This window comes from Festucalex cinctus, chromosome 13 (genome assembly GCF_051991245.1).
Source record: "Festucalex cinctus isolate MCC-2025b chromosome 13, RoL_Fcin_1.0, whole genome shotgun sequence".
NCBI classification, from domain to species: Eukaryota; Metazoa; Chordata; class Actinopteri; order Syngnathiformes; family Syngnathidae; genus Festucalex; species Festucalex cinctus.
In genome coordinates this window covers 12,071,221-12,096,391 of record NC_135423.1, presented here as the reverse complement: position 1 = coordinate 12,096,391, position 25,171 = coordinate 12,071,221, and the positions used below count along the sequence as shown (strand labels likewise).

Genomic DNA, 25,171 nt, shown 5'->3' with positions numbered 1-25,171 from the left:
TATGTTACGTACATTTTTTAAATATTTTGTTATTGTTTTCCAGGTACCCAGCAAGATTCTCAAATATCCACACACTCTCCATTTCTCATCTATTCTATCCACTCTTCTTTGAATTGTAATATGCAGTAGCTACATTGGCAAGGGAAATGCACTTCTTCCTAGATAATGATACCATGTTGCTTGTGGTTCAATACAAAAACAATACACTAGTATCAGTGGGACCTCAAAACATAACATACGTGTTTCCCCACAGCGTGCATTCTAAACACTGCGTCATTTCCTTTCCAATGGGTCATGGCACCATTTATTTATTAAAGTTATGCATAACCTTCCAACATGATCATGTTACAGTACATGTTGAACTTCATGACAGAATTAGAGGAGACAGATAGCAGGCAGTTAGGACGAGCGGTGGGCTCTCCTCGAAGGAAGAGGCAAGACACACCCGCAAGCAGGACGACCAAAAAGGACACAAGGGGAAGGAAGAAGAGGATCACATCCAGAAGAGGGGAGGAAGAAGGCAACAGGACCAGATCAGAGCCCCGGCGACTCTTCATTCTAGTTCAACGCCACACACAGAAAGTCGTGTGAAATCCTCCATTTTCAAGACAACACAGAGGGGGGTCTATACACGGACCTTTTTCACACTGCAAGCGGGATGAGCTTTGCTAACACTCACACCAAGCCTGTGTGACTGAAGAAGAAAGAAAGAAAGGAGATGCAGCCAAAGAAGCAACAGCATGCACACAATGCAAACACTTTTTCTTAAAAAAAAAAAAAAAAAAAAAAAAAAGAACCAAACAAAAGGAAAATAAATACATCTTGGGATAAAAAAAAAAAAAAAAAAATCTTAATACATTATCTTAAATTTTTCCTTTTCTTGCTTTGTGTTTCATATATCTAAATATATATATATACATAGACTTTTATGTATATATATATGTGCTGTATATAAACCCACATTTCTTTGTACATTTTGGTATAAGTTCTCTTTCTTGCAAGGGGTTTAAGGTGGAAATATGGGTGATTGCCTTGTGCGGATGGGGAGGCGTTGACTCCGCCCCTTAAGTCTCTTGCTCACGGTAGCGACAAAAAGGACAGGGGGGGGGGGGGCAAGGGAGGAGGGGGGACTCAGCAGTGAGAGGACAAGCTTATAGAAGGTCCACCATGTCCAGGACACGCGCACACACAAAGGTGGTAGAAGAACTACAACTCTTTAGGCCCTCCCCCTCCGAGAATGAAGGTGCAGCTGAGACGTCCACTATCTCTTATCTGGGGAGAGACAATGAGCAAAGAGACAAATGTATGCTGTATGACTCAGGACATGTCAACACAAACACTGGAGTGAAATAATAAAAAAAAAAGAAAAGTGGTAAATGTAAAATTAAAAATAAAAGTATAAAGCTCCAGGTATGGGCACACAGTTCTATAATATACAACATTAATTTAGCCTTTTTGTAAACTGTTTTAATATTTTTTTAATTAATTATTTTTTTAGGGGTGAAAATCTGTTCGAAATGTACAAAAAAATTAGTAATAAAATTGTTTTTTTTTTCTACGTTTCATGCTCTTAACATAAAAGCACAAAAAAAATACACTAATGTTTACCATACTGTAAAAAATTAGTGTGATATTGATTTATCCTGGTCATTTGTCTGCCACTAGATGGCATAATTGCATTTGTAAGACATCTCAGTGCATTTTTCTTTTCATATTAAGAGCTATCCAATCTTCAAGATGAAGTAACTTGTGAAATTCTGCACTTGAGCCCAGTCTGCACAATTATTTTTATTATTATTACATTTATTCCTGCTAAATTTTTACTTTCCAAGTAAGGGGCGATCATTAATCACTCGGTTAAAATAAAATAAAATAAAATAGTGGCGTTAATAATTATTATTATTATTACTGTATTACTGTAAAATAATTATTAATTATTTTCATTATTTTTCAAGTACAATTACTACCTTTAAAAACACATTTTGCAACTTGCTGTCGACTGAAAATGACATCACAAGGGCTCAGGTAACCAATCACAGCTCAGCTTGTGAATGTCACATGACCAAACCTAGAAAACAGGTGAGCTGTGATTGGTTACCTGAGCCCTTGTGATTTCAATTTCAGTCAACATCAAGTTGCAAAATGTGTTTTTAAAAGTACTAATTGTACATCAAAAATAATGAAAGTATCAAATTAATTAGACAAAATATGAAATTTTTATTGCTATAATGGGCTTAAATAAGTGAAGTATCCCTTTAAGTCCTTTTAAAAATGATTCTCTTTTTAATCAGATGGCTATTGTTTGTATGCCTTTTCAACAAATGATTTTCTTCAGGGTTTCGATTGGTTAAAATATCCTGAACATTGTCAGTTTGCAGCATCACATGTTGCTTTGATAGCCTGTAAATATGTTGAAGCTGATTTGTTGTAATAACTGCTGGCATCAGTCAAGCTACCTTTGTTTCCATCCGAGTGTGCGGTTGATCTCTCCTGCCTCTGACGAAGATTATTGTACTTGATTTCAACCTCCTGGAAGGAAGAAAAGAAGAATTGTGAGATGGTCCGATGTAAATATCCGCAGTGGTTTGGGTGATGAATGCTTACCTTCAGATGGTTGAGGTTAGCCTGAAGGTTTCGCAGGTGAGACAGGACTTGTCTGCTAAAAGATGAGAGGCTGCCGGCGTGCGACGCCGAGGAAAACCTCAGATTGATGCCCGAGTCGGCAGCGCAGCCTTGCGACGCGCTCAGCTGCTTCCCGGCGGGCGACATGTCGTCGTCGGTGCTGCTCTCGCCTGGCCCGCCGTATCCTTCCAGGACTAAAAATCCTGCTGAGAAAGAGTCGTAGGACAGTGGTGTCTCGGCATAAGTATTTCAGGACCACACGTGACAACAACAAACAAAAAAAACTCGGGTCTGAAATCACCATAATCTTCGGGGGTGTCGAAGAATCCCGTGTCGCCGGAGCCCAAGTCTTGGGCGGGGTCCTCAGTCTGGGAGTTGTTCTTCTCCGAGCCGTTGTGAACCATCACGCGTTTCTCTACGGGGGTCCTCAGGGAGGTGGTCCTGAGGAGGCGAGCTCCTGTGGAGCGCTTAGTTCGCTCTGCGGCCTCCTGCGACATGAGCTGCGTCACCAACACCTGCTTCAGCGCTGACACTGCCAAGAAAAGAGTCACATGAGTTCCAAGCAAATCAGTATTTTATGCAGTGCAACCTCCAAAGGCAAAGGCATACCATTTTGAGTTGAACGACAGTTTTCTGAAAAATATACCACAAATTGCACATCTTGCAAGACGTCATCTAAAACAGCGGTCACCAACCTTTTTGAAATTGACAGGTACTTTTTGGTGACTGGTTAATTCGGAGGGCTTGATACACACTCTTTTAAGTAACAAATTTGCTGTCATTAGGGATAAATCACGAACTAGATTTGCCTGCTAGCTTTTCTCCACAACTGCTATAATTTGGTCGTATACTCCATTACAATACTACTAGAGTTTTATTTATTTTTTTAATTGTCATTATAAAATTCACACCAATGCAAGTGTGATTTAAAGATTAAGAGATTTGATGCAGCTTTTTGTTTTTTAAAGAATAGTAACACAAAAAAATAGACATGTCACTGGCGAGCTATTTTTAGAACATGCCCGCAGGTTACTCAACTGGTCTTTGGGGGCTACCTGGTGCCCGCAGGCATCACATCGGTAACACCTGATCTAACAATCCAAATGCTGTGTTGCTTTTCCTTTTGCGTTTTTTTTGTTTTTTTTCCCGGACACCATAGAAGTCTTCCAGTAAAACCACATAGAACAAGAAATTGTACTTTGACGGGGATGACATGGGAAAGGATCTAGTTGCTCAATATAATATGAGCAATATCAATTAGTACATCCATGAAGTCACGTTTTGTTTTTTGTTTTTCTTAAGTGTTTTTAAATAAATCGTTTTTGAATTGTACGGTGTCCTTGAGTGTCTAGAAAGCCGCCTATAAATATAATGTATTATTATTATTATTATTATTATTATTATGTTAATATTAAATAAATAGGATGTACTAGTTGAAAGTGAAATGTTGATGAATGACAACCCGATAGATTTTATTTTATTTTAACATATCCTCCATCATTTGCTGAAAATATCTATTCAATATTTTTGGCCAGCAATAAAGTTCTAGCATGACTTTAAAAAAAAATTGCCCGAACAGTTAATAAAGGTTTTATGATTACGATAGTTTGCCCATGGAATGAATAATTTAGAGCCTTCATGTAGTGGTTTAACTATATTAATAATTTAATTCATTACTACAATCTAAGGCAATCTAATATAAGAAATAATAATACAAAATAAGAACATTTATCACAAATTCTGTCTTCTTTACATCAGTGTCAGATGTATTCTTATATGCTCAAAATATTAAAAACATCTTTTAGTATGACGCAGTTCAAAAAAAAAAAAAAAATAATCAATAGTGTAAATACTAAGTATCACATTGGTAAAGGCAGATTTTGTATTTTTTGTGTGTGTGTGCTCACATGTTTTCAGTGCTTCATCCGCTCTAGAAGGGAACACGTTAAAGGAGTCTGCGCTGCCATCTTCAGTCCCTCGGTATGGAAGCGCTGGGGCGGCAAAACCTTCCTCTTCCTCCTCCTCTTCCTCCGCCTTCCCTGCCTCGAAAGGATTGTTCGCGGGCAGGGGGCTCGGAGTCACACGCCTCACAGCCGGACTGCTCTCTTTATCTGAGAAGATAGTCAGTGATAAGCTTTACCCAAAGGAGTACAGCGGTGATGGTGAAGAAGGGTGTGAGCCCGGTCACCTGTGGACTGAGTGCTGCCAGTGGATGTGCGATCCTGGTCTTTACTCAGTCTCTTTACACCAGCCGTGATGATCTCCACACCGTCTTGCTCCCCACTGGCAAACAAATAAGGCCACATTAGCAACAATAAGATTACAGATTGGGGGAGGCTTTAAGAGGATCCGCTGTGTTAAGATGTTGAATCGGCATACTCGGTTTGTGGTAAAGGTATGACGCTGTGGGGTTTGACTTTCATGGCTTCGGCTCGTTGCGTGATCAAATTCTGCCACCTGGTGGATGAGAAGAAAATAGCACGAGCATTAACCTTAACAGTAAAGTAGTAGTTGACGTGTTGTTTGTAAAATTTAAGGACAAAGAAGCTGCAAAGATTGATCAAAATTAGTCGTACGTTCTCTGATCCGAGACTGTGGATGCCATCAGCTCATAGATCTGTGCACCGTTGTCAGACATGGAGAGCACAAAGAAGGACTTGTTGTCTGACAGGAGAGAAGAAAAAAAGTGACGTTGGAGCTCTTCCCAGGGGCATCCAATCATATTGTGAGAGGCTGCGAGCGAACCTGTAGCCACGGAGCGCACCAGCACAGTGTTGAGCTTGATGATGGGGCTAAAGATGTGCTTGGTGTCGGCGGTGCCCGCCAAGTTCTTGCTGTGACACTTGAGGATGAGACGCTCGTCTTGTTTTTGGAGCAGGACCAGGATGTCTTCCAATAGGAGAGTGTACAGCTCTGAGAACAAACACACAGACAGGCGACAGATAGATAAGATCTGTTGGCTGACAACATGTGTTTTTATATTTTTAGATGACAAACCAATCGTCTTGTCCTTGTTCACTTTCCATGACAGCGGCCCCTCATGCACCATTGTTTTCTTGGTTAGATCCAGGTTCTGATGAGGAAACAAAAGTATCAAGTCAAGTAATTACTAAGGATGAGCGAGTTTTTATATTTATTTTTCTTCCTCTGAATGTTAATTATTGTTTGTTGATGCTTATGTGTTGCCTTTCCTTGTGTAAAGCACATTGAGTTGCCTTGTATATGAAATGTGCTATACAAATAAACTTGCCTTGCCTTGCCGACCAATGCCCAGCCTTGTTTCAAGGTAACAGTACTTTCGGTCAGTAATTAGAAATTAGAAAAATAGAAAATTGCCATTAATTTCATGCAATTATAAGGTAAAATGTTTTATTGGGATATATAGGTATTACTTTAAAGTTATCGTTTTTTGGGGGGGGTTTTTGGAGGGGGCTGGGGGAAAGGGGGAATTTAACATCAAAAGTACTAGTAGTATCGGTGACTCCTCAAGAAAAAAAGTGAGAAAAAACTTGGTACAGATCATCCCTAGTAGTAGTAATTACTATTTAGTAATATCCAAAAAGAACCGCTTTGTCTCAATTCCTTGTAGAGCACTCACTGAAGTGAGTGGACGTATTTACACCAGAAAAAAATGTTACGGAACAACACATTATGATAATGCTAGAACAGCATAATGTATTTCTTCAAATTCTAACCGATATCATCTTTCATTCACATGCTATTGTTCACACACCATTGTTGACTTTTATGATACAATTCAAACTTTGAAGCAAACCAAAACAGCAGCACCTCGCGAGGAGAGTCCCTCCAGCAATCACACAGTTGTTGTGAAGAAGTTGTGCATTATTGATAAGGTTACATTACGCTATGGACAAACTCAAGTGTTTAAAATGTTTTTTAATAGGTTCTTATTTCCTTTATTACCTTTAGCTCCAGGATCATTGGGTTGTCCGTCTGTTTAAGGGAAGAAAGGTCCAGTCTTCTCTGATAGTCCTCTAGCCTCTGCAGTAGGGAAAAAAGGAGGTTTTTAAAGAGCTACAAGCTGACAGAATGGGTCTGATGACTGAGAAAAAAAACAGTAACACACACCTGCTTGTCTTCCGATTCCTTTACAGCCTGGTTGACATGATTGAGGATCTTTCGACAGCAGTCGGCTGCCTGCTTCACTTTGTCCTTCTCTACGGCATCATCTAAAAAATAATATGGCATTAGCGGTGAAATAAGGCCCTCGCTGGCAAATTTATACTCGCTCCAGCCATTAATCCAGTATAAATAAAACAGTTGGGCAATAGAACAGCATAAAAACACTTTGTTGTTGGTGCTTTCTCTCAGGGTGAGACCTGTACTGCAATGAACAAGGGTGGGAGGGAGATGATGGCACAAAATAATGAGTGAGACATGTATTAAATTGTGCACCACTGCTCCTGGACCATTAAAATGATAATCTCCCATCTGTAATTCGCTAATCGTTGGCATGTTGCCATACAAAGCTCGGCTTTAATATTAGAGGTGCCAACTATAATAATGTGATTTGTTTGCATGAATGTGTTCTCCAATGACATAATTAAGGTTGTGAGTGAGCCACATGGGATTTACCTGTGTACTTGGAGATGTTGTCCAGCAGCAGGGGGTACTTGGTGAACCTCAGCATCTCGATAGGAATAATGTCCTTCAGCTGCAGTCGCCGGCACAACCGGTTACTTTGCGCCTCCTGAGAAGCGCACCGGCACCATTTTAGCACACAGAATGCAAATGACAGCATGAATAATTGAGAGCATTCGTAGTGAAACACTCCTTTATGTTTAGAGTAAAATTATCATGTCAGCTCATTACCTGGATGAACGAAATGAAGCGCGAGTCTTTCTTCTGCTTGGTCTTGATGATCTCCAGAGCAAAAGGCTGATTACTGCAGAACGTCCCCACGGCCTGCTTGATCTTCTCCTCCTCTCCACCACTGAACTGTAAGCGGCCACGCCGAGATAGGAAGGGGGCAAATACAGACAGACAGTGGCTCAGTTAATGTGGGTCAGGGGCAGTCGCCATGGTGACCATGTTTAACCACCACATTGAGCAGGAACTCTCAGAAGGGGGCCAGGCTTAAGCTCTCATGGCAGAGACAAGCTTAAATGTAGACTAGGCCCTCGGGAGGGAGCGTTTAGCCTACTTATGCCCTGTAGAGACATTTTAGAGAAGCTTGCCTGCTGATACGTGGCTAAGCTACATTGCATCCAGCACTCAGTTGGTGATGCGGTTAAGTCAGCCAAATGTGGGGCATCGTTTGACATGACCACTGATCGAGAAAAGAGCTTCCATTAAACATTCACTACTATTCATATCACTACTTCTTGCATACACAATTTAAATATTAAACAATAAAAATAATAATCCGATAGTCATGTTTCGAAGTACACAAACTGTCACAATGACCAGATATGAGAGTAAGAAAAGCAGCCGCATGTTTTCTTTTGCCGTCAAGCAATTTCACCCTATCGGTCCTTCTGTAAAGCAGAAATGCAATTTCAGCTTGAGAACTGTACTCACCCAGGAGAGCAAGTCATCTCCTATCTGATCAATGACTGACGACTCATTTCGTTTCCGAACTGCTGCCATTTGCTCCAAAATGGAAACTGAATTGAAAAGCAAAAGCAAGAAGTCAGTCAGAGTGTGCAAAGGTGTTGAGTGTGTGTAAGCGCACCATGTAGTTGTAGAATCTCCTCCAAGTTGGTGAAGATGTTTTTGATGTCAGAAGGAGGCAGGATGGCATCTTTTGAAAGCTTCTGGTAGAAGACGTGGTCCAAAACTCTCAGCATCCGCACGTGTGCACGCTCCGTGTAAAACAGCTCTGGAAAATCCAAGTCAATTTTAAATTACAGAAAATAAATATAGGCCACATGGTACGAGGTTCCCAAAATTCAATGTCATGTTTGGTCTCTTTCGGACTACATGGAGATTCCAGTGCCTCACCATTGATAACTTCCTGTCTCTTGATTTCAAGAGGTCTGAGACCTGCCAGAACCTCCCGGCCCACCAGCTGCTGCCAGTTGAGTGGGTCATGTTCTGAGTCTGTTCCTTGGTCGTCCTCGCTCTGGACATCAGTAGGTCCCAATCCCTCCAGCCTTGCAGAAACAAAAATGGACCGTTCATCACAGCACTTCTGGATTTCGATAAATAACTGCAAGAAACATAACCTTACCTTCTGATGGCTTTTGGTGTTCCCTCGTGGGTTCTACAACACATACAGAGAAATAAGTGATCGAGCAGCGGCTCGTGTATGAATGTGCTTATTACGTGTTTATTTTGTTACTGATTGTTCAATAACGTGATTGAAAGTGCACCAGTGTCTATGGCTATCATTGACTACTTGCAAAGGCATCATAATACCTTCTAAAAAACAACAACAACAACATTTTCTCAAATAGATAGGCTATATTAAATTATCTAACATGAATATCTTGTGTTGGTCATCGTAGACGTGTTGTTGTGATATGTTAGGTCATTCTGCCTCTTTTACACGCTCTTTCCGTCTCCTGCCTTGCTGCCATCAAGCCAACAAAAATAATCACAGCTGAGTTTTGTGGCAGAAATTTGGCTTAAACTGTTTTTTTGTTTTGTTATTGAACTACAGTATTTGATTAATTGTTCCAGCTATAACGCAACTGCAAATCCAAGTCTTAATATGAAAAAGCAAATTAGCTAACTGATGCTAGTGTGACTGTTCAGGCACCTGTCAGTTTCTCTGTCATCCTCTTGGAGTTGGTCCAGGCTGTAAAGGTCAAAGTGCGATGCAGGGTATGGCAGCCCATCGAGAGGGTCAGACTGAAGACCGTCGCTCAGCCTGGTGGGGCCTGAAGTTGGAGTCCCACCTAAGGGTCAAGAAAGATTTTACTAAGGAAATCTCACTCGCCCCTTCTACTCAAACTCACTGGTTTATGAGCTTACCTGAGTCCGTGTCTCGACCACCATCAGAGGTGGTGCTATTTGGGGATGAGGTGGTGACAGATGAGGGGTGTGTGAGCTCAGAGCCCTCACTGGATTGGCTGCTCCTCAAACGACCCCCATCCGGTTGCTCGCTGGCCCCAAGACTAGGCTGAGACAATTGCTTCTGAGGCTTGGGACGGCCGTCAAGGGCTTTGCCCACTTTGTGCAAAGAGGAGGGCAGTCAGAATCTCAACAGACATCTGAAGTGAGCTTGTGATTTTTAACAACTCACCTGATGCTGCTTCAATGCGGCTCGGCCGACGCTGAGGTCCGAGGATACTGGGAAACCTGGGCTTCTTCACCTTCTCTTCGCCATCCTTTTCTGTCTTAATGCTTTTCTATTAATAAGGAATTCATACGGCAAAAGAAAAAGTCAGGATGGTGAAATAGCAGAGACTGTTTCAAATAGGTAGAGACAATACCTTAATTTTAGGTAGGAAGTTGATCCGGACCCGTTTTGACTCCAGACTGCGAGGTTCCTTGACCCTCACACCAAGGTGCTTCATGTATGTATAAATGACATACTGCATTGTAGTGCTGAAGAGAATAAAAACGATAACCCAGAAGCTTGTGACATAGAAAACAATGTAATACACTGAGATCAAGAGCCAATACTCTGACTTGCACCATATGTCAGCGCATGCCATCTGGGAAATGCTTCCAACATATGGCAGTGCACAACCGAGAATCATTTACATTATTAATTATTTAAACATATTGCATCGATTGTCTGTTCATTGTCTTTGTTTTTAGGGACTTTTTCAGTTAGTACTTTGAAAGAAAAAAAATATCTTATCAAAGTAAGTGCTGTAATGCAAACGTTCAAATGATGAAAATATGAATTGCATGCCTCCACAGATGGTTGGATCCTCTTAATACATTCATACAGTACATATGAGTGGTCCAAACCATTTAAATCATCTTACCACTTCTCCTCTTCTGTCGTTTGAGCAGTCACCCTACAAAGACAAATATTTCTGAGTGCCACATTGAGTGTACATTAATGCTATTAATATAGTGTAATGTAATTAAAGTCAATTAAGTGTTTTCATGTTGCTGTGTTGATTTGCTTCACTTACAGAATATCTTCTATCTTAGTTATGATGTTTTCAGCATAAGAGCGTTCACGCTCGAGGGTGCCACGATCTCTCACGCGTTCTTGGTCCAGCCTGCCCAGCTCCACTTCAGCAACGGTGAGGCCCATACTGCGCTTTTGTCTACATGTTCAAACATGTAATGTTATGTAAGGTGAATGGGTTGATATCATCTCTGGAAAATACACCAATATCTGACCCCAGTCTACCTGAAATCCTCAAGGTTCTTCTGGATGTCAGGGAGCAAAGAATCCTGGAGTGTTTGAACATGCTGTCGGTTTATTTCCTCTGGGATCAATTCTGTCCGCCGCCGATCTGCGAACACATGAATTCCACATATGTTGAAGGTCTAAATGGCATATTCTGATATGTGTACTTTTTTAAACCGGCCCAAGTACTTAAAGACGCTAATGAACAAATATAAAGCCACATTATATTAGAGGATAAACAGAGAGAATGCAGAACAACTGACCAAGATCGGCAGAGATGGATTCCGGAACTGCCACTTTCAAGTGCTGAAAGAAAACGGTCAACTGTTAAATACCTGCATGATAGCAATAGTCAAACCACACAGCTTTTTCTGCCTGTGTTCACTGTGAAGAATAAGGTCAGGGCTTACAGCTCCCCGATCAATGAAGAAGGTATGGAGGTCCATGAACACCCGCCTGGTCTCTTTGGAGTTGGTCTGCTTGTACAAGTCAGCATAGAGGTAGCACAGCTAGGCACAAGTGATTAAGAATGAGAAACACAAACACAAAAAAAGCGCTCCGACTGAATCTAAACAAAATGTGAACGTGAGGTGTCGTACCACTGGGGCCGGATCGAATTGAGATATGACATGATGCATGAAGGCTGCGAGGTGGGCGGGCCGAGACTTGAGCTGCTCAATGCTGGTAAAGCGGTTACACTGGCCATTTGTCTGAAAGAAAAACATATACATAATAAGATGTAATACTGTTCATTGAAGGGCAGTGAAACGTTTAAGTAATATACCTGCTCGTGGTCAGAATCAAAATAATCGTCCTCAGCTCCAATGATATGCGAGACGAGACGAGAGGAGGGACTGCTGACAGTGGTGGGAGACAGAGAGTCCTAGGTGGCAACACAGTGACATTGTAGATTAGTGCTTCATTTTCATAAACTGCGCAGGTGGACATTGTATTGTACTGAAAGGTGTCCGACAATTATATGCAAGCTCTGAAGTAGGAAAAATTTTGAGATACTATGAATATGTACCAGATCAGTGGCATCCTCTGTCTCTGGGGAGTGGCAGGAGTTGAAGCTGTTCCGGGGTGTACTCTTTGGACTCGGACAGGACAACTCCCTCTGGCAAAAACTCTCTGGAGAGACGAGTCCAAATCCAGAAATCTGTTGGTAGTGAGGCACATAACTTATACTCACAACCAACCCTTTATTTCCTTACCAATCAAAACTGAATTTGAATGAAAAATAGAGCTGCTGTATCGTTTCAAAGACACTCGTTTTTGTGTGTACCGACTTACAGGTGTGCTGCTCCATGACAAGTCAGCACTTTGGTCTCCCGCTGCGAGAGTGTGCTCAGTCTCAAACATGCTACCATCATCTGCATCTCCACCTGGAGCAGCCTCCTAACATGTCCACAGAGACATTCGGTTGTCAATAAATTAAATGCTGGACATCACAACAGCACACAATGAAAATTCTTTCAAATAAATACAAGAGAAAGGCTGTGTAATACGATAGTTATGAATAGAGACAATATTTTAATCGCAACAATACAGTGAGTCAAAACCATATTTGCTCATATTGCTCTCACAGTGGACTGTGCTACTGTGTGATAGCTTAATTATACATTAATACATGATAATATTTATTTTCTATATTATTATTATGTTACAACAGACATTCAGGCCAGTAACCAACCCCCTAGCGATTACATTAGGTACTATGGTAGATAAAGATGGTACGGGCACAATAGAGTGGCTTTCCACAGAAGCCTAATCCTCAAATAAGATTAGGATTTATGTTTGTCTGGAGTCTAAAAGCTCGACACTGACTCGCACAAAGATCTTGCGGATGTTGCTGTTAAGTGGAGTCTCCTGATACCTGACTGTTTGCAAGTATGATCCGTCCTTACCTGTGTTGCGCCGGTGGGCTTGAAGAGCTGACCCTGCAGCTGTGGAATGTGTTTCTTAGCTTCCTGGTTGTCTTTCAGTAGTTTGGGGGAGGGGGTTCTGCCATACTCTTCCTTCATCGCCTGGACAACAAGGGATGTCGAGTTCAAACAACACATTGCAAGAAATAGAATCTTTTTGAACTTGAGATCTCATTTTGTATATCCATAAAGCATGTTAAGTAATTCATAAATGAAGTACCCATTGAGGTGTGGAGGCGAGCCGGTCATGAGGACTGTACGGGCGTTCTGCTGCAGGCGAGTTTGGTGAGGAAATGGTAACGCCCAGCATTTCAGACTCGGCTTCCGACAGGGGGATCTGGGCAAGCCCCGGAGGGCGACCCAGTACTGTGAGGGCCACATAGGAGCCCGCTGGAATAGGGGGAAATTCAGACAATACTGTTTCAATATTACACCAAGCTTAAATACTGTCTACTAGTACAATTTGCAACTTACATTTGATCAGCTTTACCACTTCAATGTGGTTTGAATGTGTAACAAGGGTTCCATTAACCTGAAACATAGCAGCAGCATTACATACATTACTAAACAAACAAATTATTTTCTAAACAAAACATTCCAATCTGGGTAAAAACAATGACTGGCCAGAAGGTGGCAGTCTACAGCCTGTTGAGACATTTGACAAGAAGACAATTGGATTTAGCAGTAGGGGGGGGGGGGGGGGGTTGCAAATAAACACACTACCTTGATGATCCTGTCTCCTGTCTGAACGCCTGCACGCATTGCAGCACCATCTGACAAACACACAGTGATCAATGCATTAAAAAAATTGAAATACAGAAAAGGAAAACAAATTGGTTTAAAAAAAATAATATACTACCCTGACAGATCAAAGCAGCTATTCGAGTATCACAACAGTTGTTATATTTCACGAAGGACCTGTTTCACAGCTCCACCCCAAGCAAAGGATTTAGGTACTGTATGAGACATGTTTATTACAGCTTCTGTCAAGCTGAAACTCTTTTACTTCTCATGATGAAAAAGCTAACCTTAGATGAAGGAACACCGACTTGTTTCGCTTTACGAGTGAACTACGCTTGAGTTTTGTTTGTGTTGACTATTAGTGGGGCTGCACGACTTCAGTGTGGTAGTATAAAAACAAATCGCGTCTGCTTTGTATTAATCTAGATTCACTGACAATGTAGCGTTCATACATTGAATTTGTGCAGAACATACACTTTAGAACACAAAGTGTATGAGCTAGAGCTGGGTGCAGACTCGCCAGCTGTCGCATGATGGTATTTCCAGCCAGGGAAGAAGAAAAAAAAAATCCTTTCCCCTGGTCTGCTCGTCGGTTTGACAGCATCTAATGAACAGTACATAAAATCAATGCTTAATTATCCAGATGGGACTGAACAAGCTTCTTTAAGCATTCATTCAGAAAGCAAAGAGCAGTCAAACAAAGACAGTGATGACAGTTCTCTCCCTGTGACCTGATAACAATACACATCGTCCCCCGCAGACAACAACACACTGCCAGTGACCGCATATCCTGTCAAAGTCCTCTATTAGAAAGACTGCACCCGATAATGCTGCTCAAATTTGTGTTCATGTGTAACAACTCAGGAAACAGACAATCCGCAACTTCAACGGCGCCTCAAGGGCGTTAGTGGCGGCGGCGAACACGACTTCCCTGCGGCAGTTATTGTAACTAAATAATGAGAATCGTTGCGAGTCTCCTGTCACCTTCTTTGACGAGCTGCACAAACACCGGATTGTCCCCACTGACTGTGAGCCCAAAGCCATTTTCGTCTTTCTGGATGATGACACATCGCTGGACCAGACCTGCAAGTGAGACAAAGACACGGAATAGAAAAAGAAAGAAAGAAAAAAAATCAAGTCTTTAAAACGATCTGACTCAAATGTCACACATTTATCATGTTTAAATGACAATACATTCTGTGATCTCGCTTCATATTTTGCACACGTGACATGCTAATAATTCACTTTCCTTCCCTAAATTATCTTATAATGTAAAAAGATCAGCTGTCATACTTGTATCACATATTCTCATCATACATGATTAAAGTTAAGAGTGCTTAATTGTTTGCAACAATACTGGCCTGCTTAACTTCAGCTTAGTTGTATAAATAATGCTTAAAATCTTGCTTGTAAACAATAAAGGTTTTATGATTTAACAGTCTGGACTCACCAACACATACAAATTTAAAGTCAACCAGTCTAACATACTGTGTTCAATTATGGAGGATGTACTGTATTATGTTTTGTGTATAGAAAAGAACAGCTGCACCATGTCTTTTTGACATGATAGGAAATTGTTTAAACTCAGCTACATAATAAACTTCAGCAAAACATTTTTAAATTATCATTCGGATGCGAATGCCTTTGGCCGTGCGTTTGTTTTGGATGATGTCTGAAAGTGATCTTGCGATCCAGACATTGCTGCTTGCTTTCGCACAGCCTAAAGGGGGAAAGGATTCTTCTCAGGTTCTTAACGCATGGTTTCATTAGCATGGCTGGAAGAGATTAGTGCTTATCTAACGTCTGCGTGATAATAACTGGACTGAGAGTCTGTGTGATAATAACTGGACTGAGAGGGCAAAATGCACAGAAAGGTGAAACAATGTTTTAGAAAGTAGATTATTCAAAAGTGACCCAGTGTGTAGAGCGTGACCTTTGAACTAGTTTCTTGTTGTGGCTGAGATTTCTGACCATTGGTGCATCAACCACTGAGGAGAACCGATCAATAAGGGCAGTAGTGGGTTGGGGGTTGGTGAGTGGAAGGATTGGGGCTAATAGATGTCGAGAGGTTTGTGGGAAGCAAAAAGCCCCAGGCTGGGGGGAAGAGAGAAGCGACACAGCTCTTGACAGGGTTTGGGGGGGCAAAGGTGGGGGGATGGGAAAGGAGAAAGCAGAGGTGTCAAAATGATTAAGCCATATGGGCTAAAGAGCTGGTGTGAATTTACCTCTAGATGTTGATCTTGTGCTTGCGTTCATGCTTAATTGTGTGTTTTAGGTCAGGCTTTATAAAACCCTGACAAGTGGGGGACTGCTGACATGGTCAATGAGCACTGAGGCTAATCCATAGATGGTCATACATTATTCAGAGCCCTTAACTGATCTGTTATTGGCACCTTTTGCTGAAACGCAAGAAAAATGCACTCGAGAGGATAAACTGGCATTTAAAACTGATGGAGCACACTCAAGCTTATGCATCATAAAAGAAGGAGCCAGTGGAACCTTAAAAATGTCAAATGCAGTCTGCAACCAATGATTTGTTCCGATGTAAAATATATATATATATATATATATATATATATATATATATATATATATATATATATATATATATATATATATATATATATCCATCCATTTTCTTGACCGCTTATTCCTCACAAGGGTCGCGGGGGCTACGTGTTGATTTGACTCTGCATTAGTTCTGGCCATCGACAACTCGTGTGTGATCAATGCGCTTATCGTGTTTGTTTTCTTATCGTTTTTCAAGAAAGTGCACTGACAGCATTGTCTGTCATTGCACTTCAGCTTGCTTGAGTGTGTAGCAAATATGAAATGATTACAAGCTTTCGACACTCCACCATCAACACATGTAAAAATGGAGTAGTGTGTGTAAATAGTTACATTAGTCCATGAGGAAAAATATATTCCTGCTATTTTGCTATACATTTATTTTAGTATTGAAATTATTTGAGACAGTCAATGATCGTTGCGTCATATAGTACATAAAGTAGAAAGCACAGTGTATTGTATTGGTGTTCTTCCTCTCTCCTGTTTTACCGTACTCTTACCTCCGCTTCTACTTGTGGTTACCAGTTGCAAACAACATCAACCCAAAGAAAAATGGAAATGTGTTGTTAATCCTTTGATCACTAAACTATGGTCTGATGCCCTTATAAGTTTGTGCAATTTTGTCGCATTTTTTTTTTCTTTCTTAAAATTCTTTGTTGCTTTGTTGTCATGTTTCCAGGTATCACTGTATGCTGAAAGGGCGAAAAAAAAGTCTTGCAAATAATCATTGAGGAGTTATAACAAAAAACCACTGTTTTCATCTAAAGGTATTCCCACACCAGCATGTGAATTCAAATGTTAGCGCATGTGCAGATGTCACACCAGTCATCCCAGCAAGAGCATCCCTTACCACAGGACTCAGGCTTCCCCTCTGCTAGCACACTGCTGCTGCCACTCTTCTGCACCACCAGAGCTTCTGCTCACAGACAGCATGGTGGGCCGCACGTGCACACACACACACGCACGCACACACACAGAACACGAACCAACACAAAAGAAAGGAAAGACACGAAATAGAAAATCATGAGGGAGAAAAACGATCATGGGAGAAGGAAACAAATAATATAACACAAAGCAATGGTTTGGGTCTCTGGCATTGAACTTGCTGATTTGATGCTGCATTGGACAGTAGCATACACAAGGCGCAAACAAACACATGCAGAGTCTAAGAAATTACTTCAAATGTTGCCTCATGCATTATAATAATTTTCTAAAAACAAACCTTACTCTAAAGGGTTGAAAATCAAGAGGCTTATTTCTGAAAGACATTTTTCCACTATGACGATCAAAGCCCCACAAAAACCAACCCAATACAATCAAGATCATAAAAATCATGTGCTGCTTGCAGATGCCAAACCACTCTGCTCGACTGTAAAGTACACTTGCATTATTTGGCAGTGGCAAATTCATGCAGCCAGTGCACTGATACCACACAAACATTACATTCCAGATTGTTTGTTTTATATTTTATGGACATCAGTATTTTCTGTCTGTTCCAAGATTAGATTTACTTCAAATTGGATTAGATAGTACACAATACACGTCATTTGGCACGTAGGCCTTTTTGGTGTCTGTCACATATACACCCATTGTACAGTATAAATGACCACATTTTATTGATTCATTCAAACTGTTACTTAGGCATGGACTGATGCATGAGCAAAAATATCAGAGCATCATGGTATTAATATTCCATCTCTAAAATGTCCTTTATTGAAATAGTTGGGCTTGGTTGGACATAGACAAAAAAAAAGTGATTGTATTTTGAACAAAATATAGAATATGCTACATTAAGAAACATGTACCATGTTAAGTTAAAATAAATATTAACATTCCTAGTAGGTCACAGTATGCCATCACTGGTGATCTATTTTCACAACCAACCTCCTTAGTCTCATCTCGGCAAGCGGCCAATCACATTGCAGCAGAATGTGCCCTGCTTTGAAGTCGGTTATTAAAAGCTTGACTTTTTAAAACTGTGGTAAACTACTGAAACTTACGTTTAACTGAATGATTTGGTTTTAAAAGCAACTTCAATTCTTGTTTTGACTGGAAAACATCTCCAGAACGGAAATATATTATCTGAAAGGGCTTCAATTTCTGCTTCACTGTAGCAACTGTAAAACGTGGCTCTTCGTGTGTGTGGCACCTCCCACAGTCAGAGAACCCAGTGGAGAGTGGTTGGAACTTCCCGGGGAACACAACTTGCTCATGTGCTGTTGCATCATTCATGCGGTGCAGAGGATTTGTTTTAGACGTTTTGATTACAGAAGCTTGAGTCGTACCGCCCAAATGGATGACAAAAACCACAGGGAGTGTTACCATATCAAACTGTTTAAAAACAAATCTTTCTTAATCTCCCCCCCCCCCCCCAAAAAAAAAGTGTGTAACTGGTTTAGAGCCCGTGTCTGCATTTTTAAATATGCATTGAGACCACCCAAATACAGACGCCGCAGTTGCACCACCTTATGTAAAAAGCACCAGTACGCATTATAGACGCAAGCAGCTGCGTAGATGAAGAAACTAAAATAGAAGAGTGACCATATAACAGTGTTGGATTTGATCGATTTGAAAGAGACTATTTTGAAAACACATTCAGAACAAGAGAAGATAAGATCAGACCACATTGGTCAAGTTTTCAAAGACAACACAAAGCATTAGGGACACACACAACCTTTCAGCATCTCAGCTGCCTTGCACAAACTGTCATCAGCACACACTTTTTTTTAGACCGTGTGTTTTGTGAAATAGGTGGGACACACCGTTAAGAACAAGGCAGTTAGATGAAGCCAGATGTGGGAGAAAAGGGGCAGAATTAAATTTAAGAAGGAAAGAAAAACAGAAAAAAAAAAAGACGGTTTGCCTGCGGGTAAGACATTACCTGTCGGGTCAAACTCATTGGAGGGAAGCGAGGTTTTGTCACTTTTAGGTTTCTTGTCCGGGGGGTGGTCTTTGCTGAGAATGCTGCTGGTTCTAAAATGAAAACAAAACATAAAATCGTCAAAATGGAACAGATAAATTAGATTGCAATTTAGTCTTAGACTAAGGCTGGTTGATATGGGATAAAATCCATAAACAGGTTCCCTTCATGATGCCCCCTAAAAATTCTGTGAAAAAATTAATTGGTGAATGCCGAATAATTTAATTTATGCATGTGGGTCCACCTTATATAAACTTAAGTGTAAAAATTATAATGGAAGTACAGTATTTCTGAACAATTTACATAACCCTTTAGCTGAGCTTAATTTAAAAAAAAAAAAAAAAAAAACAGCCGCGCACCCCTACTCAAGACATAGAGGAAAAGAAAAATTTACCCCAAAATTCAAAGTGTGTGTAAACGTACTCCAACTTTTCTATACCTGCGCTTATCAATATTAGGGCTAGACATAATCAATCAACTAATTTGGTAATCATTAAGAATTTGGTCGAGACATCGGAAATGACTGTGGCTTGCAGGAAAATGGAGCGCACTAACTAAAAAAATAGTTGGCTGAATAACAACATGACATCAGCTATGGCACAACTGCTGCGGGCAGCATTGTTGCGCTCAATAACAACACTGGCATGGAAACAGCTCAATCAACATTGAAAAATTCTGTGATTCCTTTTAAAATAACAAACAGATTAAGTGATATTAAATAGCTTGTTATAATTGAAGTACAGTTTTGGGTTGTTTTCCATCTTAATTTGAAAGTGGTTAAATTCTTATTACACTTGTGTGACGGCGTGTTACTTAAAACTGCCTGTATAGTTAATATAAGGTTTTATGACAGTTTAACTAGTGTTCCTAATAGTTTCCCATGGTTGAATATTCAAAATCCAAACAAATAGTTCAATCAGCATTCTGGAATGGTTGTGTTAGACATCATTTCACTGATGAGAAGTTAATTACAGCTTGCGTGCAATGCATACGCAGCAACCAGACGGGCATTCATTTGCCACACAGAAGCAGCAATTATTCACTTCAGGACTGACAATAATATGGATGAGTCACAGCAAATGTGTCATGGTGTATAATGTGACGGCGAGAGAGGATGTGGAGGCGCTCTGCTGAGCAAGGCCAGAGAAAGGACTTTTCCTAAGAAGAGGTGCCACAAGGCCACGCACTGGCTTGGACCTCGGCAGGCCATGTATGGCTGTTGCTGCCTATGCTGGCCCCAAATGTGAAAGGCCACTGTTCTGTTCACAGTGAAAGGCAGTGATGGGCCGCACTTCGAAGAGGGACTCCTTTGTCCCTCATTCTGTGTGTGTATGTGTGTGTGCATGCGCATTAGCTGGGTGGGGGTAGAGGAGGGCATGTTTAGTCTAAGCTCAGAGGACTTCTGTATTGCAGCAAAATAAGATTCTTACCTGTTTGCTTTCTTGGGAAACCTGTGGAAGAGAAGAGCCAACATTAATATCTCACAATGATGACCTCACCATGATTAAAGCAAAGTTGGTCATGACAAGATGGAGAGTGCAAAACGAGATACTCTCCGAGACCCATATAGTGGTAAACATGATAATCCAGATCTAACATCCCAGTTCTTGAGCAGCAGATTAAAGCATTTTCCAGGTCAAATGTCCTCCGCCTCTCACATCACTTCTCTATCTGTTTATGTGTGCGCGCGTGTTTGCATGAATGCATGTGTGAGCAACATCCACACCTTGTTTGATGCATATTGATGTAGAGCTCACATTATTTATTGTCACTACCAAACATCTTGAGAAACGAATATATTTTGATATTACAGTTCTCAACTCTCATCTCAAATCACATTATGCCTCATCATGGTTGCATGTGAAAATTTAGCACTTGGAAATACAAAGAAGCACCGCACCACAAAGACTACAATAAGCTCTTACTTCCTCCCTAAAAGGAAAGAATAACAGGTGGTGCCGGTAGGTAGCTGTGCTGCGATAAGGACATCACTACTACGACATACTGTGCCTGCTGTGCATATGTGGCATCTGTAAAGCTGGCAGAGCGGATACGTCATTTTGTTTTGTTTTGACCAATTCTTGGTCTCTTAACTGATGAAATGCATCAGAGGGTGAAGTGGGCCTCGTAGCAGGTCTTGGAATTTTATTGGAGCATTTTTAGTCTTCATAATGCCCTTCGTCTTCATAGTCTTCATCTTGCGACTAACGAGCGACCATGAACTCTCTTTCTCCCAGGGACAGTGTGTCCCATTCAGCGCCATACTGGGCAGCTGAATGACCCGTTTATGAAAATGCCTAGGTCTGTAATAAGTTCCAGAGACTCAGAAAGAGAGGGGGAAAAAAAATCCAGAAGCTTTAAGCAACCAACTCCCATGAAACATCGGAATTGGAGAGATGGGAAAAAACAGCATATAAATACACAGTCTGAAGTGGTACATGGGTAGGCAAAGCATTGGGCCAGCAGGGAGGGCAAAACTGAGCAGGCCGGTTTTGGTTCAGCATGCAAGCGCTAATGAAAACATGACAGTCAAATAGTGAAGTAGTGTGATGCAGAGGGCTATTATGTATCTGATTAACGATGATTTGTTGTAGTTGCTCAGCTGTGTCCATGTTTCCAATTACAAGACAAATATTATAGGTATTGATTGATATAAATAATAAAATGAAGATGGTAGGTATATTTGTTATCATGATATAGGCCTACTGTTAATATCCTGACAGATTTTTTTTCCCCATATTACCAGCACTACTTGTTAGAATGGTTGAAGAAGTCACTAAATGCAACGAAAATATCTAAGTTGGCAACATTGAAGACAAAATGCTGCTTTTGTTCGCTTGCGCTGTTGACACGTGTACGTGTGCACATCAAAAATACTTGCATATCCGTGACATTTTATTTTGATGTCATAAATGATGCAGATGCTGTGAACGGGCTGAATCTAGGCTGTAGACCCTACTTTCCACAAATGTGCTTTAAGTATTTAAGTACATAAATGAGGTTGGTGGGTCGGGAAGAAAAACAACCTCTGGTGCTCATTTGACAACTACGCCAAAATTATTATGTGCATTACTGTCTCCAAGTAATGGCAACTTCATCTTGATTTTCAATTGAAAATGGAGACCTGGTCAAACTTTGTGAGTAAAATCCCCATATCCACATATCCTAGCAGAGAACCACACCGCTTCCGCAATAAGTCAATTGTCTGTCTCGCAGACAACAGTGCTCCATTGTTACATTTCCTCATCACGACTTAAAATACGCTAATGGACACAGTAATGAGAACAGAGAAGCTCACGAGGGGAAAGAAACAGGATGACAACAAACAGAAGAAGAAGACGTACACTTAGTGTACTGACTAAATTGGATTTTAGATCCAGTTGCCTGTTGGCACACGATGTGATACACTGAGAAAACTGATTTGAATCTGTCCACACATTGTCATACCAACAGCTTTGCTTCCAAAGGTTCTGCTATTTCTCTGCGGTCACTAGCCAACAATAATGATATGCTTTGGACTGCAATAGAACAACCAATCTAATGTAACAAAGTAAACAACCCCCACCACATAGTACAGGTAAATGACAGCTGTGTATAGTATATGCTGGAAACTATGATAGCACGATGATATGATTATGTCATGAAGGCTTGATGGAAAAAAAATGGAAAAAGAAAAGACCGACAGACATAGCCCAAGGCTCAACAGATGACAGTTTTGACAAGAAACATCCAAAAGTTCGCCAGTGTGGATGTCAGTTTAGGCAAAGTATGACAAGTAACGCCGTAGCGTCCACTGCAAATTATGTTGATCTTATAAATATTCGCATTAAGACAGAGAATAGCACCGATGTTTTGTCTCAAAAATATTGTGATAGAATTTGTTCCCATATTGCCTCACCCTAGTCATAGTATTAGAAATCAAGCCATATTTTCTCTCTCAGAAAATTGTTATACACATTCAATTTTTCTCAGGCCATCTAATTCAGCTCCTCTACGGGTGCATCACTAAAATGTGCAGAAAGTGTATGTGGGAGAAAGACGGAGTCAGAGAAGGGTGGGGCGGGAGGGCAGAGTGGGAGTGGAGAGGTGGGGCGGGGGGTGCTTATGTACTGCAGCGGGCCTGGGCTTGAATGCTCCATTGAGGTTTGGTGTTTTGATGGAAAACTGTGCCAGAGCTGGGCCAACTTCAGCAACAGCAGCAGCAAGGGAGACCGTGACTAGACCAAAGTATGAAGCGAGGGAGAGAGAGTGAGTAGTGAAGGGAGGGAGGGATGACGAACAGCCTTATTTTTGTGAAAGAGTCTCCCAAAAGGAAGAGGAAGGGAAAATGGTGAATAATGAAAGAGTCGATGAACAGGGGCAGGATTCAGGGGAAGCCCTGCAGGTTCCTGTTGAAAGGAAAACGCACACACACACAATTCAAGCTTAACACGCAATGAAAGATTAACACGTCAACTAGCACGTACACAAACTTAAATTATTATACATCAGCCCACTATGAACTGCATATAAGAGTCATAATCTACCAACCTTTTTCCTTGCCATGTCACTTTTCTAAATAAACAACAGAGAATGGAAGGGGGCTCTAAGTTAACCTCAACAATTTTCCATACCACAGCCATACCAAAGAATGAACGATGGAATTCGACAATGCTGGGACATGGGTGTGAAGTTTGGCACTGTACATTCACGACACCCGTCGTGCAAAGGCCAAGAAAGATACAGAAATACAGTCTTCTGTTAAAGCCTAGATACACCAATCCAACGTCAGCCAAATGTGACAGACACCTACCCCCTGTGGGGTCGGGCCAGATGTCGGCACATCGTGAGAAAAAAATGACGCTAATACCCCGCACCGACCCTGACTATTACGTATCTTCAGCACATGCGCGAGAAGTAATTCCCCTACACACCATCGGCGGCAGTAGTCACATTATTCCTAAAGGCAACCGGAAACCTCTTTTCGGGGGCGGGATATAAAAACGTAAACAATGCATACCGGTTACTTTTTCTCTCGTAATGTCCTCCCACATGAATGAAACCCTCCGGCTTTTTGCACAGTATCGTATAATGCTGTCATTGTCAACCCTCGCTTTTGTGATTGCACAAAATGGGCAAAATCCTGGATACTCCAGCGACCAAGGCAAGGAGCTTACCCGAACCTTTGTCGAGAGCTGGAATTGCAGGAAACCACCGGCTTCAACAATTTTGCCCGGCTTTACCTTGAGCAGTTCCAATTGTTGAAGCTCCATGCTTTCCATCAGTTCTGTTTATCCTCGTTTGTCACTTCCTCTTCTTGCACAGTACACTGATTCACTACATAACAGCCAATAACAGTGATCAAAAGCCCCAATGCCGATTCAACATGTTGAATTTGCTGAAAACGCTGCCCCAACGAATTCCAGCTTGACTTTACAACAGGAATTTCTACACTGATCAGACGGCACATGCCATTGGCCCAATGCTGTCCGGCTCCCAACGTCGGATTGGTGTATCTAGGCCTTACAGCTCACCAAATTTTGTACGATCACCTTAAAAGAGCAAATCTCAAATGCTTGCTTGTCCCCAAAGAAGACAAATGCACTGTATTGTCAAATTAAACTGCATTACTGCAGTTTTGTGGATTGGACCAGCAAAGACTGACAAAAACATTTCTCTCGTGGTGTTAAACCTGAAGGAGGTGGGGCCCGCCTAAAGTGAGAAAAGGATCGGACAATCCTGAGCGCTGCCTTGAGGCAGCAGAGCTCAGAATGAGGAGTGGTCCATTCCAGGAGGAGGAACACATTACCGTGCACTCCACTGCAGCAATTTTTACTGGAAACCGAGGAAGTAAAGGCAAGTTCTGTGGCGGCTGAGTCATACCAGTGGATTGTCAAACACCTTGGGAAATTGGAAAGATGTTCTATGCAGCCAGCAGGACTGATTTTATCTCAGGTGCGTTACGGTGACTGCAGCCTGCCAATAAGAGACGGCACACACTAGATGTTATCTAATCTGTATACCTTAGTCACAAAGTGTCATTGTGCACAAACACACAGGCAAAATGAAACGGTCACCATCCCCTCGCTTGCATAGGAGGAAGGAGTTGTCAACACTGACGCAATTATGTTCATG

The 25,171-nt window shown here is 41.3% G+C and overlaps 1 protein-coding gene across 3 annotated transcripts in view; it reads right to left on the bottom strand.

The window, feature by feature from the left end:
• Positions 1–276: 276 nt before the first annotated feature.
• The window catches only part of arhgef12a (Rho guanine nucleotide exchange factor (GEF) 12a), a 34,220-nt gene continuing 9,325 nt past the window's right edge, over positions 277–25,171 (bottom strand). Inside the window, exons 2-40 of one of the 3 annotated variants that reach the window (XM_077541335.1) lie at positions 20,488–20,508; positions 19,019–19,110; positions 16,988–17,053; positions 14,554–14,652; positions 13,552–13,601; positions 13,303–13,360; positions 13,049–13,218; positions 12,811–12,930; positions 12,197–12,301; positions 11,931–12,062; positions 11,688–11,786; positions 11,503–11,613; positions 11,314–11,412; positions 11,167–11,209; positions 10,904–11,009; positions 10,680–10,817; positions 10,527–10,559; positions 10,023–10,137; positions 9,833–9,938; positions 9,562–9,759; positions 9,347–9,485; positions 8,816–8,848; positions 8,587–8,738; positions 8,318–8,464; positions 8,164–8,249; positions 7,456–7,581; positions 7,219–7,333; positions 6,712–6,812; positions 6,547–6,624; positions 5,620–5,695; positions 5,368–5,535; positions 5,199–5,286; positions 5,002–5,079; positions 4,811–4,905; positions 4,530–4,733; positions 2,924–3,154; positions 2,605–2,825; positions 2,457–2,529; positions 277–1,272 (exon numbers count right to left, since the gene is read on the bottom strand). In XM_077541335.1, the coding sequence (XP_077397461.1) occupies positions 1,262–1,272; positions 2,457–2,529; positions 2,605–2,825; positions 2,924–3,154; positions 4,530–4,733; positions 4,811–4,905; positions 5,002–5,079; positions 5,199–5,286; positions 5,368–5,535; positions 5,620–5,695; positions 6,547–6,624; positions 6,712–6,812; positions 7,219–7,333; positions 7,456–7,581; positions 8,164–8,249; positions 8,318–8,464; positions 8,587–8,738; positions 8,816–8,848; positions 9,347–9,485; positions 9,562–9,759; positions 9,833–9,938; positions 10,023–10,137; positions 10,527–10,559; positions 10,680–10,817; positions 10,904–11,009; positions 11,167–11,209; positions 11,314–11,412; positions 11,503–11,613; positions 11,688–11,786; positions 11,931–12,062; positions 12,197–12,301; positions 12,811–12,930; positions 13,049–13,218; positions 13,303–13,360; positions 13,552–13,601; positions 14,554–14,652; positions 16,988–17,053; positions 19,019–19,110; positions 20,488–20,508 (4,183 nt within the window). In that variant the 3' untranslated portion in view covers positions 277–1,261. Of the gene's footprint in view, positions 1,273–2,456; positions 2,530–2,604; positions 2,829–2,923; positions 3,155–4,529; positions 4,734–4,810; positions 4,906–5,001; positions 5,080–5,198; positions 5,287–5,367; positions 5,536–5,619; positions 5,696–6,546; positions 6,625–6,711; positions 6,813–7,218; positions 7,334–7,455; positions 7,582–8,163; positions 8,250–8,317; positions 8,465–8,586; positions 8,739–8,815; positions 8,849–9,346; positions 9,486–9,561; positions 9,760–9,832; positions 9,939–10,022; positions 10,138–10,526; positions 10,560–10,679; positions 10,818–10,903; positions 11,010–11,166; positions 11,210–11,313; positions 11,413–11,502; positions 11,614–11,687; positions 11,787–11,930; positions 12,063–12,196; positions 12,302–12,810; positions 12,931–13,048; positions 13,219–13,302; positions 13,361–13,551; positions 13,602–14,553; positions 14,653–16,987; positions 17,054–19,018; positions 19,111–20,487; positions 20,509–25,171 lie in introns of all 3 variants that reach the window. The other 2 variants (XM_077541334.1, XM_077541336.1) reach the window with 2 other exon arrangements.